An 18,054-nucleotide genomic window follows, 5' to 3' on the forward strand; every position below is an offset into this window, starting at 1 on the left:
TTTTTCATGAATCAACAAGACATGGAGAATATCTTTATTCTTTTAAGCATAAATGCCAAAAATATCTAAGCATATATTACGAACTTAGCATAAAATGTCTAAAAACAAAGAGCATTAATTTTTATATAATCTGTCAATTTATTTAGATGACAATTTTTATTTTTTTTTTCTTTTCCAGAAACATGGCAGCAAGTATCTTACTCCTGTTAGAGAAAATAAAATCTGCTATTATCCCAACAGTGAGAATGAGAACAGGAAGAAACGTCACAGAGAAAATGTCTACATAAGAAAAATGAGTAATTAAACAAAAGGTATTCCAAGCTTTAAGGGAAACTGGATTGCAAATGTAGGATTCAGCAAATTTAAATCCTAAATGCTATGTACGTAAAAGATTTTCCCATCACAAACTCTTGTGCTTTGCAATAGGAGTAAAAAGGAGGTAATCTTCCTCCTATTCTTTATGAGGCTCATCTGTCTAACAAATCTAATGTTGAACAAAGTCTGGTATGGGGTTTTTTTCCAACAGTAAATACCAAACCTACTGACAACATTGCTCTGTTTTCCAAAAATAGTACATCTGCAGACAGCAGAAATAAGTTGCCAAAACAGAGAAGACTCAAAGCTAAACTTAGTAGATTTGTCTATTACCACTGGAAATTGAATTGTTTCACAATTCATAAGATAACCAAACTAAGAGAGCAAATTCTTACTCAGTTTTTACTGCATCTCCACTCACCTAAACATCCAATGAAGTAATTTTAAGTTAAACTTACTTTTAATAAGCATCTAGGTAAAGACTGAAGAATCGGCTCACAAAGCCCTACCTATAGAGAAAATCTGTTTTAGCAGAAAATATAATAAGCTTTCTACAGTATTAAGTTACTCGGAAAAATACTGGATGTGGTGCTGGTTTCACTTACACCAGCATAATTCCAGAAAGAATTCAGCTGAAGTCAATGAAATTATTCCTATGAAAGATCAAAGTAAGAGCATTAAGTAGCAAAATTGTGGAGACTACGGCAACCTATCCATATTAATACTTAATGACTTTATAATACATTGAACATCATTCAACTTTCAGTCCTTTAGATTTTAATTATGCATGTAGGATCTGGGATAAACATCCCCCAAACTCCTCCATGATCATCTGCTCAGCTAGACAGGCAGAGTAACCTCTTTTTTCTGCCTCTTCAGCTTGCACCAGGAGACAAGCACATACTGCTTTCACTTCTTCCCAAGATATACATACAGCTGGTTTCCTGACAGGGGAAAAAGAAACTAATATGAAATATCTCCATTTTAAATAGACAAAATAATTTAAAAGACAAACTGCAAAACTCAGTTAAGAGTTGGAATGCACAGAGCTGAATCAGAATAGCTGCACTGTTACTGTAAGATACATCCTTGGAATTTCACTGTTCTACACTGAATAGCTTCTGCTTCTAACAGATTGTTTCTGAGTTTTTCTAATTTATCACATGGAAGACTGTGTTCACGCTACATATTTAATCTATGCAAAAGCTGCCCAACAGGTGCAGACAGAGAAAGGTTATACAACAAGCCTCTTCCTCCATCTGCACGCAATAGTCAGATCCTGCCTCATGTACAAGGAAATGTGTTAAAAAGGCTTAGTCAGGGTCTAGGAGGTACTAAATGTAAACTCAGTCTACTGCTGTTAAAGGAAACAGCATCAAGCCCCTCAAGGATTCCGTGAATGGCACCTTAGCAGCCTTGCTTTGAAAAAACTCTTGAAACTACCAGTCATTAGCATCATAACTCATTCTACTATATTAATAACGTAACTCATCCTACTGTGCGATTCAAGCAAAGACATAACTTGGCACCATCTACCCCATCAATACACTACCAACAGCAGAAATTATTAAAATATTTTAAAAATAGATAATCAGAAAGTATTTTCAAAATTGAATTAATGTAAGAATTTCAAGGTAATGGTTGATGCAAAGAAGCAAAGAAAATGATGTATGCAAACCAAAAATCTTAGAGCCTGGAGTAAAGCTCCCTACAATCAATTAAGAGGTGGTTTAATTAATTTTAATTGTTATTAACAGGGGTTTCTATTTATTAGGTAAATGACTATAAACCAACGAAAAATAGAGATTAGGCTACAACTGCGTTAGAAAGCATAACAACATCAGGATAGTACAGGCTTCTTAGAATTATTTTACAATCCAAATTGCCAACACAAACAAAATTGACAGGAGGTGGACCAAAGGAAGAAGAGATGGGAAAGAAGCAGTGACATAAACATGCTTATTAAATGAACATCACAAACATATTAATAACGTAATTTTCTTAGTAATTCTTTGGTCAAGGTTTTGTTAGAAATGAATGCTTGAACATAGAAAAACTGAAGAACAGAGAAACTGAAGGAAAAAGATAAAGTAGCTAACGGGGAAAAAAAGTTGAGAGAATGAAGTATGTGATCAATATATAAATAACTGCTGTTTTGTAAGCAGAACTAATATATATATCCCTGAACTCTGTATACTATATTCTTAAGGGGTAGTTATAGCCTCTACTTTAGATACTCTTTTATTTATAGAAACCAGATAGCAAATGCTATGTGAAGTGATTCCTTGTATATAAGCCATCTGCCATTTTAGTCACTATTTCTTAGATAATTATGATAATGGTTACACGAAAAATTAATGAAGTCAGACCAATGGATTATGCATCGCCATTTCCAAATATTCACCTGTCTGTCTTCAAGTTTGGTAATGTTTTGAATGTTGATGTTAAAACTGAGCTATTTCCTTCATTATTTCCAGTGTCCATGTAGTTTAGCACATTCAGCTGTTTTTTTTCATCTGGACTTTCTTCATAATTTTTGCAATCAATGCATTTGCAAATAGAGGAACACATAATTTTAGCCTGGCAAATATAGAATACTTAGAATAAAAATTGTATAAATCTTAAATTAAACATACAATTGAGCAACCATTGGAGCTATACCACCAGGGGCTTATTCTAGATGTGCTGGTCTTGGATACTCTCAGAGCGAGACCATCAGTATCAATACAGTAAGGAAGCAAGACAGGTTTTTTTTCCATGGATTTCTCTCTGGAGATTGATGTTCTGTACATGGACAAATCACTCCTCCCCTCAATTTGTGGATAACTTTGCAAGATATCAAAATACCACAGATGCAAAGAAACTACCAGGATTAGAAGAAAACCATTCCTCATTTCTTCAGGAGCAAGGCATTGGCTGAGAGCTCCTGATACCAAAAATTTCAGCTGATCAACTCAGCCAGATTCAATTCTTTAAAGACATGACAAGAAAGACACTGTGCCTCCTATGTTCAAAAAGTCTTATGATGAAAAATGCAAAGAAGGAAGTGATTATTTTTAGCAACTGCTTGTTACAGAATATAGTCAATGTTAAGGTAGTAACTGATGAGAGGAAAGTTCACCTGACGCACCTCAAAGCACTCACAATAATTCTTGAGGCATCCTGAGCGCTTGCAATTACATCCTTTGTTATGGTGAGGTTTAATTTCTCCTAGTTTCCTTTTCCCAATCTTTGGTAAGAAAGCTTCTGGGTTTCTATCAAGACAGGCCTAAAACAAAAATTGCTAGATTATGAGAAATTCAAATAAATGTTTTTAAACACCTGAATGGCTGTGATCCAATGTTTAATTAAGTTCTTACTTTCCACTCTCATTATTGGTGGTTGAAGCCCATGGATAAAGGAGTCTTCCATGGCACATGAGAGCCGGAATTCAAAGATTCCAGAACACTAAGCTGACTTGGCTCTACCACGGGAAGCAACTTACATTGTTTTTGTGGAATAACCTAAATGACCCATCTACTATTCTCTTGGGGTTGGTTTTCTTTCACTGCCGATGCTACTTTCATCAGAAATAAAAAGTTCTCAGTGAAGAAAGAACTCTTGCATACACAGTTACATACACCTCAGAATTTTAAACATACCTTGTTTTATTAATGGTCCAATACAAAGACCACTCGCTGAAATCAGCACTGGATTGGAACAGCAGGTTTTAATTAGGTCCCAAGACCTCAGAATGCCATGGACTACTAAAAGGCAGGTTAAAGAGGTTATATGCCCATTATGTACAACATTTATGGATGGCACAGGTATGCTTTTGTCAGTGACAAACAAGATCTATTATGCTCTACAAGATGCCATCTACAGCAGTGAAAGGACTGCTTAGACACCAACAACCCCATCAGGTGAACTACAGATGAGCATCTGATTTGAAAACTGGTTGTTGCATATTGACAGCAAAAACTGCCGTGACTTTGACTGGTTGGATGTGGCAAAACTCTAACTCTAATTAGATCAACGTCTTGTATAATCCCGAAATGATGTGAATAATACAAAAAAGAGTTCTGAAGAGTTGCATACAAGAAGCACAAAGCCATTAATATATCCTTAAAGCATCAGTAGCAGAATAAGACTTTTCATTATCACTTTAAAACTTACAAAACATAACATATATATTAGATTAAATTATTGCCCAGATTGTGCAGTTTGATATACACACAAAAATTAGCCCACATATTATTATTTATTCCACTAATAAAATCAGTCTCCAAATGTAGAAGCAACCTGCTTCTACACTGCAGGGTTCAGTGTCGCTGCCAGGAGAGCCAACTTTGCATTGCTGCATGGGTCAACCAGAAAGACTAACACACACAACTGCAGAAGATCTGTCAATGAGAATAATAATTTGGATAGTAATAATTTGTTTTTCTTTAACTACTGTCTGACTTTGGGATACATTAAATTTTCCTTCAAGTGAAAAAATTTTCTGAAATTAAATGTGGGTTTGAATACTTCCTTCCAAGAATAAAAATTATCATTCAGTTAACACATCACTAGTTTTAATCCAAAGTATCAGAAGTTCTGTAAAACGAAGGAAAGAAATTCCTAAATTTCTTTATGTAAGAATAATACAGAGGCAACACTTGGCTTTATTTAGGTTAAAAATACCATATATCAAATATTGTAGCTAGTGGAAAAAACAATACTGCTACATTTTTCATACATGAAGCTGATACCAATGTGTACTGTACTTTTTTTTCTTTTACCTTAATGGCTTTAAATCGCTCAGTTTCATGAAGTTGATTGTTGTGGCAATTATTGCAGTTACAGTTGTTGCAAAAATCACCATTGGCAAAGCAATCACAATATCTATGATTAACATGTAAAATAACATAAGAAATAAAAAAATTAACTAGTTTAAGTGTAAATTTTTTAATTTAAATTCTAATTCTAGGCAGAATGTTCAGTTTCTACTCATGAAAAATGTTCCTTCCTCTGTAATTTAATCACATCCAAACCTAGACAAAGAGCTTCTCTCTCTCTTTCAATTTTACGTTTTGTAAAATACACGCAGCCCATCAATGAATTAAACTTTAATTATCGTGTATACATCTCTGTGCATATTATTTATGTATGAGAGCAGCAGCAAGACAGAGAAATTGTATTTTAGTATACAGCATTTACATTCTATATAGGGTTTTCCAGATACGCTCTGAACAATTAGTCTATTTTTCCTACTTTGGATTACATGCAGTCATCTACACCTCTGCATCAAATTCTGAGCTTGTGAGACACTAGTTTACATCAGCTGTGGATCTTTCTAATTCAGTGTCAGATGAGTAATTTTTGACATGTATGTACTGTTCATTTTAAAGCACAAATTTCTTGTATGTTTGTCCCTTCATCTATATACTGTTATTAGCATTTATTAAATGTTTATAAACTATTACTTACAATTTAAGACACTGAGATTTTGTGCAGTTACACGGTTTCTTAGACTTTGTAACCCCTGAACCAAAAGGTAAGCTACACAGGTTGAAAAAGGAAAAAAATTAGAAAAAAAAATACAAATACAACTACAATGAAAACTAATTGTTCTATAGTTTTGAAACAATAAATACTGATTTCATTTTTTTACACCAACGTTGGTGCTATTTAACAAGTGTGGCCTCACAGAATGTGTGAGAAAAAGAGAATAAGCAACCTGTAATCTCTGTCTATCCACCAGCTGTCACTACTCGGGACAGGTCTGCCCTTAGTCATACAACCTGGTAATGGTGGTGCAACTGCAAAGCTCTCTCACCTTTCACACTGGGGTTGCATCTGCCTCTTATTTAAAAATGACCTGCAATTAAATATTATCAAAAGAATTCCATTAGTGTTAGAAATACAGGCTAACCACATGCTAATTAGATTTAGAAACGTATCAATTAACTTTGAAAATTAAATGCTTTTCAGGCAAACGGACAGCACAATTGCACTGATCCTAAGAAAACCTGAAACCATGCTACATAGTCTTCATTGCCCAGCAACTGGCATCATGGCTACCAAGATATACACACAAAACATTGTTACAGAACTGCATTTTTGTTACAAGAGAGAAGCAGCTATGCAACATGAAAATGTCTAGGAGTCATTTCCGGTTTAAAATTCAAAAGTGGTCATGCATGTAAGATGTTTCATGCATCTTACCCCTCTGAGGTCATTTTCACTGGTCCCTGCAGATTTTGTTCTAGATGGAACGTGGCAGTGCTAGCCACTGGTTGTAAGGGTCCATTTTCAAACTGTTCAAGATAAAATGCATATATCCTGTTTATGTTAACTTCTTAAAAAATACTCTTCTAAGTTAACAGAGAAAAAGTAACACAAACAAAATGCTTCAGGGATAATCTGATTGCCAAGGTTACTGATAAAAACTCATGGAAGTAGAGTCATGAAAATGGCATGCACCTCCTCTTGGAAACCATTCAGTATGTCAGGAATCCCATTTTTGCCGGTGCAAAGAACCAAGAACAGCTTTCAGTGCTGCAGTGTTGGTGCACTATTTTCAATTTACTGATAATTCTAGGTTCAGTTGCTTTTAATTCCAGTAGTCAATTGAAACTGGCTAGTGACTTGATGATTTACATTATGTTCAGCTGCAATATGACGTCTAATTGATTGAAGACTATGTAAAATTAAAAAAAGAATCAGCTCACAGGCCAAGAAACACACTGCAGATCTGTGGTCTCTTCAGACGTACGATTAATAAGGGCCCGGTTACGGAGAGAGACAAGGGAACTTGGACTTAGCAGTGTTAGGTTAACGGTTGGATTTGATGATCTTAAAGGTCTTTTCCAACCTAAACGATTCTATGATTCTATGATAAGAACAATTAGGGTTATGCTGATATTACCAGTAATGGAGGGACAGTGAATAATTGTAAATCAGTGTTATTTTAATAGGTGATTAATCTAGCTGACCATAAAGAAGAGGAAAATTAATATATTTAAAGCAAGAGAAGAAATCTAGGAAACAACTAATCTGGGATAAAGTTAGAGAAGAATTACAAGCCTGTCTACAATACTGCTCCAGCATGTTTAGGCACCAATTTCCAGACCATACCGCCTTTAGAGATGAAAGACTCCCCAGGTCATTGTTTGATCTGACCCTTGGGTTTTTTCTTCCCTCTTTTATGATAGTGGCTGCTATCCACAAACCATTTTCTGTGTTTGTACTGACATCACATATTCACTTCACACAAATCAAAAGTTAACAATTAAAAATTTGCAATGATTTTTGCTACCAGCTCTGTTGGAAGTAACACAAGAGAAGCCAAACATCTGCAGAGATTTTTAGTCTTCTGTTCAATTCTCATCAACAAAAAAAAATAATTAACAAAAATTATAAAGACTGTTAAGTCCTAATCAAGAGAAAAGAGTGTAAAAAATCCTACTGGAAGAAAATATACCCCTTCTTCTGGTAAAAGTCAGTGTGCTTTCCTTCACCCCAAAAGAGTCTTAAAATGGTTCTCAGAAATAACATAATCTATATAATACCAAATTCAAGGTTTCAAAACTGGAATAAATTTATTTTTCTTATGGAAAACTGTATTTTTAATTCTGGTATTACTTCTAGAAAATGTTGAAATCAGAAACCTTTATATGCAGAAAGTATACTGAGTGCTCCAAACTAGCTAAACCATCTCCAGAAAATCCATACAATTGTTACTTCCCAACATACACTTAACAACCCATTTTAAGAAAAGGAAAAAGAGTGGTTATTTTACTTAACAAGTTTAAAGGATAAAGCTTCTTTACCTCTTGTTCATTCAGAACTAGTTCACTTGGAACAGGCAAAAACTGCCCCAGAACAGCTGTTACAGGGTTGTCCACCTCTGAAAAGAAGACATTTACCTGAGGACAGCAGAACTGCTCACAGTGTATAAAGTTTCATTTATGCATAAATATTTTTTGAATTAAACATACAGGCAAATTGGTATTTTCAACTTCTTTTGTTAATAAAAAAAATTACCTGAAGCTGGCTGTCCTCTGTAAGCACTTTCTCCTACAATTTAGTTTTGAATCCAAACTTACTCTACAATAAATAGTGCCAATGAAAGACCTAGAAGTTTTCTCTCCAGAAATGTTTTTCTCATTGCAAAAAAAAAAGAATAAAAACCTGACCACAGAAAAATATCCCTGACAGAAGAACCCACCACCAATTTGTCGGCTAGGAATTTGAACATAGGATGTTTTTACTCTATGACATCAAGTACATTTAAATTCAAATGCCATAGACTTATTTATATTTTGATAAAGTAAGAAAAATGTCAGAAACAATTAAATATCTTTATCCTGAGTTCTTATTTTACAAATTTCCAGAGTTCTGAAAGAGCATCTGGAACAGAGGTCTTTAGCTTGTGTAAAAACCCATGGAGAAAACCATAGCTGTAAAAGTAAGTCTTTATCTAAGTCCTGGTGAAGAACTGCAGGTAAGTACATGAGCATCCTAGCCTATGCAGAAAAAAAGCAAACATCAGTCGTAGTAAGATCACAAGATGAATCTTATACCTGTACCTACTTCCTTCCCATCTAAAGAAAGAAAAAAAATGGAAGCCAAAGGACTGCTTAATTCAAAAGTTGAAAAGATTAGTCCCTAGAAACTTTTAGATATAATTTCTGGACCTAATTCTTTTCCTTGCTGTGATGATGAGTAAAACGGAGGGAAGCTTAAGCAGATAAAAACTAAAACCATACGCCAGCGCACTCCTCCTCAGCTTTTTCTTCCCTAAAGTTACAGGAAATGAATGAGTTTGAGTTTTATAAAGGAACATGACCTTTAACTTGAATGTGCCTGGTTTACTCTTCTGATGGCTTCTGACAAATATAAGTAAACAGCCTCCATACCTGGAGCAGCTGCTGAGAGATGCTCACGCTCAGCACCTATTGATACTGAGTGCAATACCTGTGCTTGTATGGTGCTTAATATTAAAAAGCTTTGTTTTCGCATTGCCATCAAAATGCATCACTGTAATAAAATTATAATAGTAAATAATGAAATAAAGAATGTTAAGAATGTTTTTGAGGAAGCTATATTTAGGTAAAGAAATATTTATTTAAATTAAAACTAAACTACACTCAAATACTTTGCTGCTGCTCAGATGAAAATGCGCTACTCCGTCTAGCTAGCATTAACTTTAGGACCTCAGAAACCGCTTTCTTTAAAAACTGATGGCATTTCAAGTTCCCATAATTATGTAAATATTGGTGAGACATCCTGAATCCCAACGCTGAAGTATGCCCATAGCCCTCAACCCTACTATTCATTTACAGAGAAACAGTGACACTTGGTGGCAAGCTAGGGTAAATGAAAATGTATGCAGGTGCTTATGCTGTACGTGCTTTATATGGAAAGTAATCCGTATATTAAAAACTTTCAATAAATTCATCATATCCATTACATCATTCTTATTACACTGAAGAGCCTAGCAATTTTTCAGTTATAAAATAAAGTAAAATAATAACCGGTGATAGCTACATTAGCTTTGGCTCATCTCCCCCTCTTGCTGCTTAAGAACATACACCCATGCAGTTGCACATTAACAATCTATGATATTCTATCTGACAGGCTAGGGATAATTTTCATTTTTATTGTACCTGATTGAAGATAATTATGTTGGTCATGATAGTCAGGAATTAGATGAACTGGTTTTAGTTCTTGTGTGCCACAACTGTTTATACAGAGTATTTGAGTACCTCCTTCCAACTGGCAGATAACCTGGAATGAGTAACTAATGATGATCTTTCCTCTAAGAAACTGTAATTCTAAGCATATAGATATAAAGGTTTTCAGAAGAGTACCACCTGTCTTATAAAGCTTCATAATCACAGACTGCAATCTCTCAAAACAAATGGGTCATTATGCATTAAGATGTTTGCTTTTTGACCCTTAATTTTAATTTATTTTTGGAAGCAGCTATTAAGATCTAACACTATAGCTCCCCAAGTGAGGTGATATGGATTCCTGGTTCTCTAAATTGCTCCATGGGGCTTTATAGAGCACATTCTAGCTATTTCTTAGTGTGCTGGCTTCAGATTCAGTTCCTTAACCAGAACATGCCATTGTAATTGTTCCTGTTTCATTTCATTTATTTAGCTGTGTTTTTAAATCAAGACTTTTCCTTCAGATGAAGTAATCTTCACATTGTTTTTTTTTTGTTTGTTTCCAGCTGTTAAATAGAAAATAATATGGTTTTTATATATATAAAGTAGCACTATAACTAGATAAAATTTAGACTGTGAGTCCAAAGAAGGGACTGCCTTATTATTCTTGATACAGCACTTACTAAGTGGGACTTTTTGACGCTACCGTGGTACAAACAAGTTAATTGCCTCTAGCATATAATTTTGCTATCAATTACAGGATATAATTACCACAGGGTTGGAATCATTTCTGTGTGAACATCTGGATTCCTCCGCTACATTGTGCAATTCTATTAACTTGCAGTCAGGCTCGTCAACATCTAAACTCTGAAAAATTGCTCTGTCTTGGTGATTCTCGATAACATTACTAACTGCATCTCTTACCTCAGCCTGAAATATAAAGTTTTAAATTTTAACAGGCATGCTTTAACATCTACTTTAAATTCCAAGCAAATACAATAAATTTAAAAATTTATCTGCATAAATAATATATTTCAAAGCAAGGATTGTATTCAAATGTAATACTGAGAATAGTTAATTTACTTGTCAACAGCAGAATGATTTTTGCTTATATTTCAAGTAAAAATATTCCTGAAGAATAACAATGAACAGTAACATACTTCACAGTAACAATGGCGTTCAGTGTCTCCAACATCATGAAGCATCAACTGATTTCTAAACTGCCTTGGAGAAGTTAGGCAATAGTCACAGCAAATTATGCAAAACGAGAATTAATCTTGAATTATATAACTTGACTGGGGATCTCCGGAATTTAGTCTAAGTAAAACGTAGTCATCTGAGACTGGACTGCAAACTCAGTTATACCTCTAAATCAGACTGTTCCAAAATGAACTTTTGTGACGGTGATCAACTACTGTGTGTCACAGCAATCCATCATAGATGTGGTACCTCTTGCATTTGCTGAAAACCAATTTATCACCTATCTTGCCAATCCACTAACTTACTACAGTGTCATCTTCACAAAAGCCACACTTCCAGATGAAGCCATGCCCCTATCAGTACACACTGTAAAACACCAAATGGACAACCTTGAAAAACCTGGCTACAAAATTCCAGTAATTTTCAGAAATCTCCCTTGCATGAAATACCTGAATTTCTATAGTTTGTTTTCACGTATCTAGGAAATTATATTTGAAAAATTCAAGTATTTTAAGAGAATAATTAAGTTGCCAAGAACATCTCTCCATAGGCATGGAATGCTAATGTTAAAGCCAGATTTTCATCCTCAGCTCTGTTCCTTTACATACACTGCACGTGTGAGAAAGGCTCAAATACTAATCAGCTGCCCAAGGGTATTTGGCAGAGTTCCACTAGGCAGTTTGCGTTCAGGTGGCCTTAGGAGAAGCCCCCTCCCTAACTGGCCTGAACTGGAACCAGAATGTGCAAGTGGCAGACAGGTGCCAACTGGACTTGAGCCAACAGGAACGGAAAGAGGTGAAAACCCCAGATGCTATTCTTTCTGCCTCCACAATGTTGCAGAGAGGAAATCTACGGAGCAACATTTTTCTTTCCCTCTCTTTTGTGAACAGATCAGATAGGACAGTGTTTGAAAGAACCTTTTACCCTCTGGCACTTAGAATAAATCCCATTTTAGACATTCAAAACTTGAACAGATTCTTCCAATAATAATAAAATCTTGCATGCATACTTACTATTTCATCATAGACAGAAGCACTAGTCTGAGGTAAGCCACAGATATCACTGGAAGATTCTACTACATAAAATAAAGTGCATTTTGTTTACAAAAAAGTCAGTGTTTTACGCCAAGAACTCCTTTACAGCATCAATAAAAGAGATTTTGATATCACTACAGCATTACATTCTTGTGAAAGAGACACTTAATATTCTTTTGTCACAGACCTGCTGGGAAAAACAGTCTTCAGTTTGGATCAGTTTTGCCCATTTGGTAAAATCAAATTAGCTTCAGGATAAACTACCTTGTAAGATCAAATCTAGCAGTCAGTTTAACCCTGAGCAGGATTGTGAACAGGTTATGGGCAGAATACATCAAACAACTGCTCACAAGCTTACCATCATCATCATCATCAGCGCAAACCACGTAACTTTCATAACCGGTGGTCAAACTTCGAAGTGAAATAAAAACATTGTTCAACTCAATTAAACAAACAAAAAAAAATTGTGCTGCAAGAAGGAATATCTTCTTCACAGTCCCTTGAAGTAATGGGGAGGAGGTATGAGAGGAAGGGAAAATCAAAAGTAAGACTGAACTACATGGTTGAAGCAACATGAACATACATGAACAAACAGTGGTCCATTCTCCTTTCAAACATCCTTAGTTATATTAACATTATCAGAGCAGGCTCATACTGCAATTTGCCAAATCCAGAAATTAATTTATTTAGCTATTGAAATCCTTCCCTAAGCTTGTAAGGAGAGAAAAAGAAAATAAAATCCCCCTCAATCACTTGGGGCACTTACCGTTTAAGCAATTGGTCAAGGTTTGTAACTGCATAGTACTGTTTTGGATTCCTTTAAATTGATCATAACAAATAGATTTATTCTCACCTGCAACTGGAGGTATGAATGATCTGAACACCTGAAGAAAAGAATGTTTTATTTATAACTATTTTATGTATTAAATGTTTCCTTTTTAAAAAGCCAAATGAATAAACAAAAAACTGACTTAACGTGACCTTGAAAATTGGAAGTTATTTACATTTTCATTAAATAATTAAGCACATAAATGCTGTGGCCTATTCAGCATTACCAGATATTGTTATATACCTTGAATACTATTTCTGCATTTTCTGCTCAACATATTTACAATTATAATCATACTTAATACCTATATTTGTATTTTCAAAACAAACCAAATGAAGAGAAAGTGGAACAAAGACAGAAACCAACTATTTTCTAGTTTCAAATTAGAATTGAGAATTGTTCGAACTGGACAATTTGCTCTCTATCTGTGTGTGCTGTGTTGCTTCTTAATATAGACAGCAGTTTAGGAGGGTAAGCAAGCAGTGTAGAAACAATCAATCAGCTTGCTTTATTTCAATAAAATTATTTATAACCTGATTAGAAATTTGTTCTAATACCTTCAAGAAACAGGGCAGATTAAGGAAACATGCAGATTTAGTGTGATAAACTGTAAGGATACTAGGAAGAGAGCTGGTCAGAAAGATTTTTTTCTAAATCTCATTTTTAGCTCCTTGTACAGAGACTAACAAATTTTCATTATCTTCAACTTGACTTTGAAGAAAGCAACTGTTTCGCCTTAATCACATCTTTATTTTCTAGAGGCTTCCACCAGTCTTTTGAATCTTATTAACGGTTCAAAAGATTGAAGGTCTTGATTATTAAAGAACTACTGGTAATATTGAGCATGTGTGTAAACAACATTCCAACCCAGAGATGCTTTTAAACTAACCGTAACCCAAAATCGGAAAGAAAACCAAAACACATAAGGTAACTGTCACAGCAGACCTCAAGCATCTCAGGATGATATGCCACTGGGAAACACACAGGGCCGGGCAGTGCCAGCAATGATTTCTGTGACAGGAGGTTTCCTGCACAGACAGCCCCGCAGCTGCCACCTGGTTTCAGCCTGGCACCTCGGTGGGATACTGCAAGGGAAAATCAGACCTCCCGTTCAACCAAGTGGTTTTTGTGAGCTTTGGGGTTTTTTTTTTAATGTTTTTGATTTTTGAATCTGAGAACAGCACTGTTTGTCAAAATATTTTCACAGGAAAAAATGTCAACTGGTATACTTAATTATTTCAAGATAGCTTCTCAGAGGAAACCTTGGTGCGCCTCTAGAAGCAGCCACAGTGCAAACTTAAAATCTGGAGTTTTCTTCAGATGATAGTCTACAGCTATAAACACAGATGCAAGGACATGTGAATATTCTATATATGAATAGCCTGCATGAAGCAGTTGGATTTAGTCCTGTGAGCATCACAAAAAGCTTTATGCTGCGTACCTTTCTAGAGAGTAATTGATCCAACATTTATTTCAGCATTGATTATTTAATTGATTTCAACATTTATTATTTAATTGATCCAAATTTATTTCTGTATTTACTATTAAGTTTGTTCTAGTACAAAAGCTATGACATAACTTTAAATATTATGTGGATCCCACAGAAGTTTTAATGTGGCAATTGGCTACATTTAAGTCACAAATAAGCATGAATATACAAAAATTCCTATTTCACTTAACCTTACTGGTATCATTCTCACATTTTGATTGACTGTTTCTTCTGGAGAGAAAATGCTTGAAGTTGGAACACTGCAATTTTTATGGTGGATCGCTACAGAGGAAAGAAAGTGGACACCATTTGAAGGCAGATAAGGTGAATACATATGTTCAGCTTCTTCTGGAAGATTTAATTCCTTGTATTTTTCAAGATCTTCATCATCACAGCTTTTCTTTCCATGTGGAGGTACTTCAGCTTTTACTATTGTATTTTGATTTTCAATGGTAAGTGGATACTTGAAGTGATCTGACAAACTCTCTCCCACATTTCCAGTGCGTAAGTGATTGTCTTGACTAGATAGCAATCCTTCTTCAACGGAATTATTAATTACTGCAGTTTCCAGATTAAAGTTTTCAGAACCAACAGGACTATTTTGACTAAATATTTCAGTTAGAAGTCCACTGTCTATTACTGATCGTATATCAAACAATATCTGATTCTCCATACTCACGGATGGACTGTCAACTGCTTCATACTTATTCTTTTTGTTGAAGATAATTAAATTTTCTATTTCAGTATTCTTCTGAATAGTTTTTTTATCTACAAGTGAACGAAATAGTCTTAACCAAACAACACATACATTTAATACTGAAGATCAACCCAATTAACACATAACTGTGAAACTTATAATGCTGGAAGAGGTTTTTGGGGTTCTGAACCTAGCTTTCAGAAAATACAGGCCACCATGCCAACACAAACAAGCTGCTTTTACCATAAGAACAGAATCACAGAATCACTGAGGTTGGAAAAGACCTGTAAGATCATCAAGTCCAACCACCAACCCAACACCGCCATGCCCACTCAACCATGTCCTGCAGTGCTATGTCTACATGTGTTTTTGAATGCATTCTTTGTAACTTTGAAACACATTAACAGCATTCGGACTTAAATCAGAATTTTGCTACTTGGCTTTAGTAGTCAAAAAAGAAGCAATCAGGTGTGAGGTAGTACACTTAGACAGCTATAATGACACTGTTCTAACTTTGCATCAGTAAGTAGCACATCAAGACCAAACCTTAGCTGTACTCTGCGTGTCACTATTGCCAGGTGCAGACAAGGCAAGCCAAAGCTCCCCTACCCAAAGTACCACAAGGCCACCATTAAAAAGACATAGGCCAAGATCCACCTGCGCTGCCCTCGCTACTCTTCCTGGATTTACCCTGAGATAATATGGGGAGGGCCAAGCTACCCAAGCTTCCCTGGCCGGCCTGGGGCACGGCAGCCCCCCGAAGGCTCACGTCTCCCTGACCCACGTCCCTCAACCGCCACCAGCTCCGGGACATCCGCGGGGCGGGGTAGGAAGCCCCGGCTGCCCTACCCCCTCGCCACGCATCGCCACGCTGGTTGCGGGGCAGAAGGGAAAGGGAGAGGCCCCACCGCCACCCCGGGCCCTCAGCGGCGGGCAGGCCGCTGCCCCTTCCCCCAGGCAGTTCACCTTCTCCCGCAGCCGGCGCCCGCCCTGCAGGGAGCGGCGGCCGCGCGCGCCACCCGCCCACGGGGCCCGGGCATGCGCCGGAGCACCGCCTCCAGCCTGCCCCCCCGCCAGCGCGCGCGGGGCTCGCGCTGCGCAGAGCAGCGGCGGGCGCGGGCGGGTCCTGCCGGGTGGGGTGGTGGGGCGCAGTCTTCGTTTGTTTTGCATTTAAAGTATAGTCTCCCTTGGAAGTTCTCTCGCATTACAAGGAGTCAAAGGTTAACCAGGACCGCGGTACGGAGTAAGAGGTTAGTTGTTGTAACCCACGCAGAAGAGTGCTACCCAGCGCTGGTAAGGCCGCGCCTGGCGTGGGGTCCGGTGCTGGGCTCCCAACAAAGGGCCGTGAAGGTGACTGAGGGAGTGGAACACCTCTCCTGTGAGGAAAGGCTGAGAGAGCTGTGACTGCTCAGCCTGGAGATAGAAAGTGGATGGGAGGGTGCAAAGATGGGGCCAGGCTCGTTTCTGTGGTGCCCAGTGACAGGACCAGAGGCAACAGGCACGAACTGAAACACTGAGGTTCCTTCTGAACATCAGGAAAGACTTTTACGCTGTGCGGGTGACTGGGCCCGGGCTCAGGTTGCCCGGGGAAGTTGTAGAGTCTCCATCCTTGGAGATATTCCAAAGCCATCTGGACACGGTCCTGGGCAACCGTGTGGTTGGACCAGGTGGCCTCCAGAGGTCCCTTCCAACCTCAACCATTCTGTGAAATAGCTGCCTTCCAGCTTCTGCTCTTACAGTCTTTTCTACAACTCGCTATGTAAGTCTTGGAATTGTCACCCCAGTGCCATAAAGTTTTCAGAGTTTAGAAAACACTCCAAACCTGCCAGGCCACTACATGTGACCATTTAAGCTAGAAGATGGTTTCCTTGAAAGCAGAAATTGAACCTGAACTTTTATATATAAAACATCTTCATTTTTAAGAAGTTGTGTGTCTTTAAAAAGACCCCAACGCAGCAACTAAAACCACGCAAAACAATTTCAAGCTACCTTTCATCCATGAGATACCATACAATTAATCCAAGAAGAAACCGGAATAAATTTTTCCTTACACTTTTGGTTACAAAATTCCACCCCACCGGCCCCAGCTCTGCAGCCATGAAAGTTAGGGAAAAGCAGAACAAAACAAAACAAAGAAACCCCATGCTTTCTCCTCCCTTCCCAAAGGTTTCATCTAACAGCTAAGATTTTTATTCTAGTACTTCCCAACTCATTGATCTCATCTGAAGCTGATTAATCCCACGCATCACTTACAACTACAGCAACATTTTCTGAGCTTAAGATGCATCTTACACTTTGCCACCCTTGAAAACAGGCAAAGGGGAGAGGGGGAAAAAAAACCCCCTAAAATAAATCAGTATTTTCTGTGCTTAGAAAGTTTCCACACAGCATTTCTGTTCAGACTGAACATATCAATTTACAACTTCAGTATCCAGCCTCGGTGGGAGATATTCGAAATACAACCAGGAGCTAACAGTATCTAAGAAAGGAAGTGTGAAATTGAAATCACTGTGTTCTTTCACATAGCGAAGGCTGCAACATCCAGAAAAGCAGCAAGCTGAACGACTGTGCAAATTGTCTATCACACAAAACTATTTTGGGGGGTTTGTGTGGGTTTTTTCTTTTGTTACTGTTTTTTGGTGGTTGTTTTTTTTATTACGCGGGAATTCAAAAAACAGCACATGAACCTTTAAAGGGTAAAAAAAAATCCTCTTCAACTGTCTCAAAGTAGTCCCCAGTTTTAATACAATTTCAAAGGAGTTTTCAGGTACTGGGAATCTTCAGATAAAGCAAATACCATTTTAACAATGTTAACTTTCTGTGCCTGAACTAGTTCTCCGCTGCCTTAC

The 18,054-nt window shown here is 37.0% G+C and overlaps 1 protein-coding gene across 1 annotated transcript; it reads right to left on the reverse strand.

The window, feature by feature from the left end:
- Nucleotides 1-1,066: 1,066 nt before the first annotated feature.
- On the reverse strand, nucleotides 1,067-15,181 carry TESMIN (testis expressed metallothionein like protein). The gene is given in 12 exon segments (XM_059826129.1): nucleotides 1,067-1,259; nucleotides 2,720-2,895; nucleotides 3,446-3,583; nucleotides 5,079-5,181; nucleotides 6,505-6,596; nucleotides 8,112-8,188; nucleotides 9,951-10,071; nucleotides 10,728-10,886; nucleotides 12,170-12,231; nucleotides 12,549-12,601; nucleotides 12,957-13,007; nucleotides 14,841-15,181. Coding segments are annotated over 12 exon segments (1,566 nt in total).
- Nucleotides 15,182-18,054: the final 2,873 nt, after the last annotated feature.

The sequence above is a fragment of the Gavia stellata genome, chromosome 17 (assembly GCF_030936135.1).
Source record: "Gavia stellata isolate bGavSte3 chromosome 17, bGavSte3.hap2, whole genome shotgun sequence".
NCBI classification, from domain to species: Eukaryota; Metazoa; Chordata; class Aves; order Gaviiformes; family Gaviidae; genus Gavia; species Gavia stellata.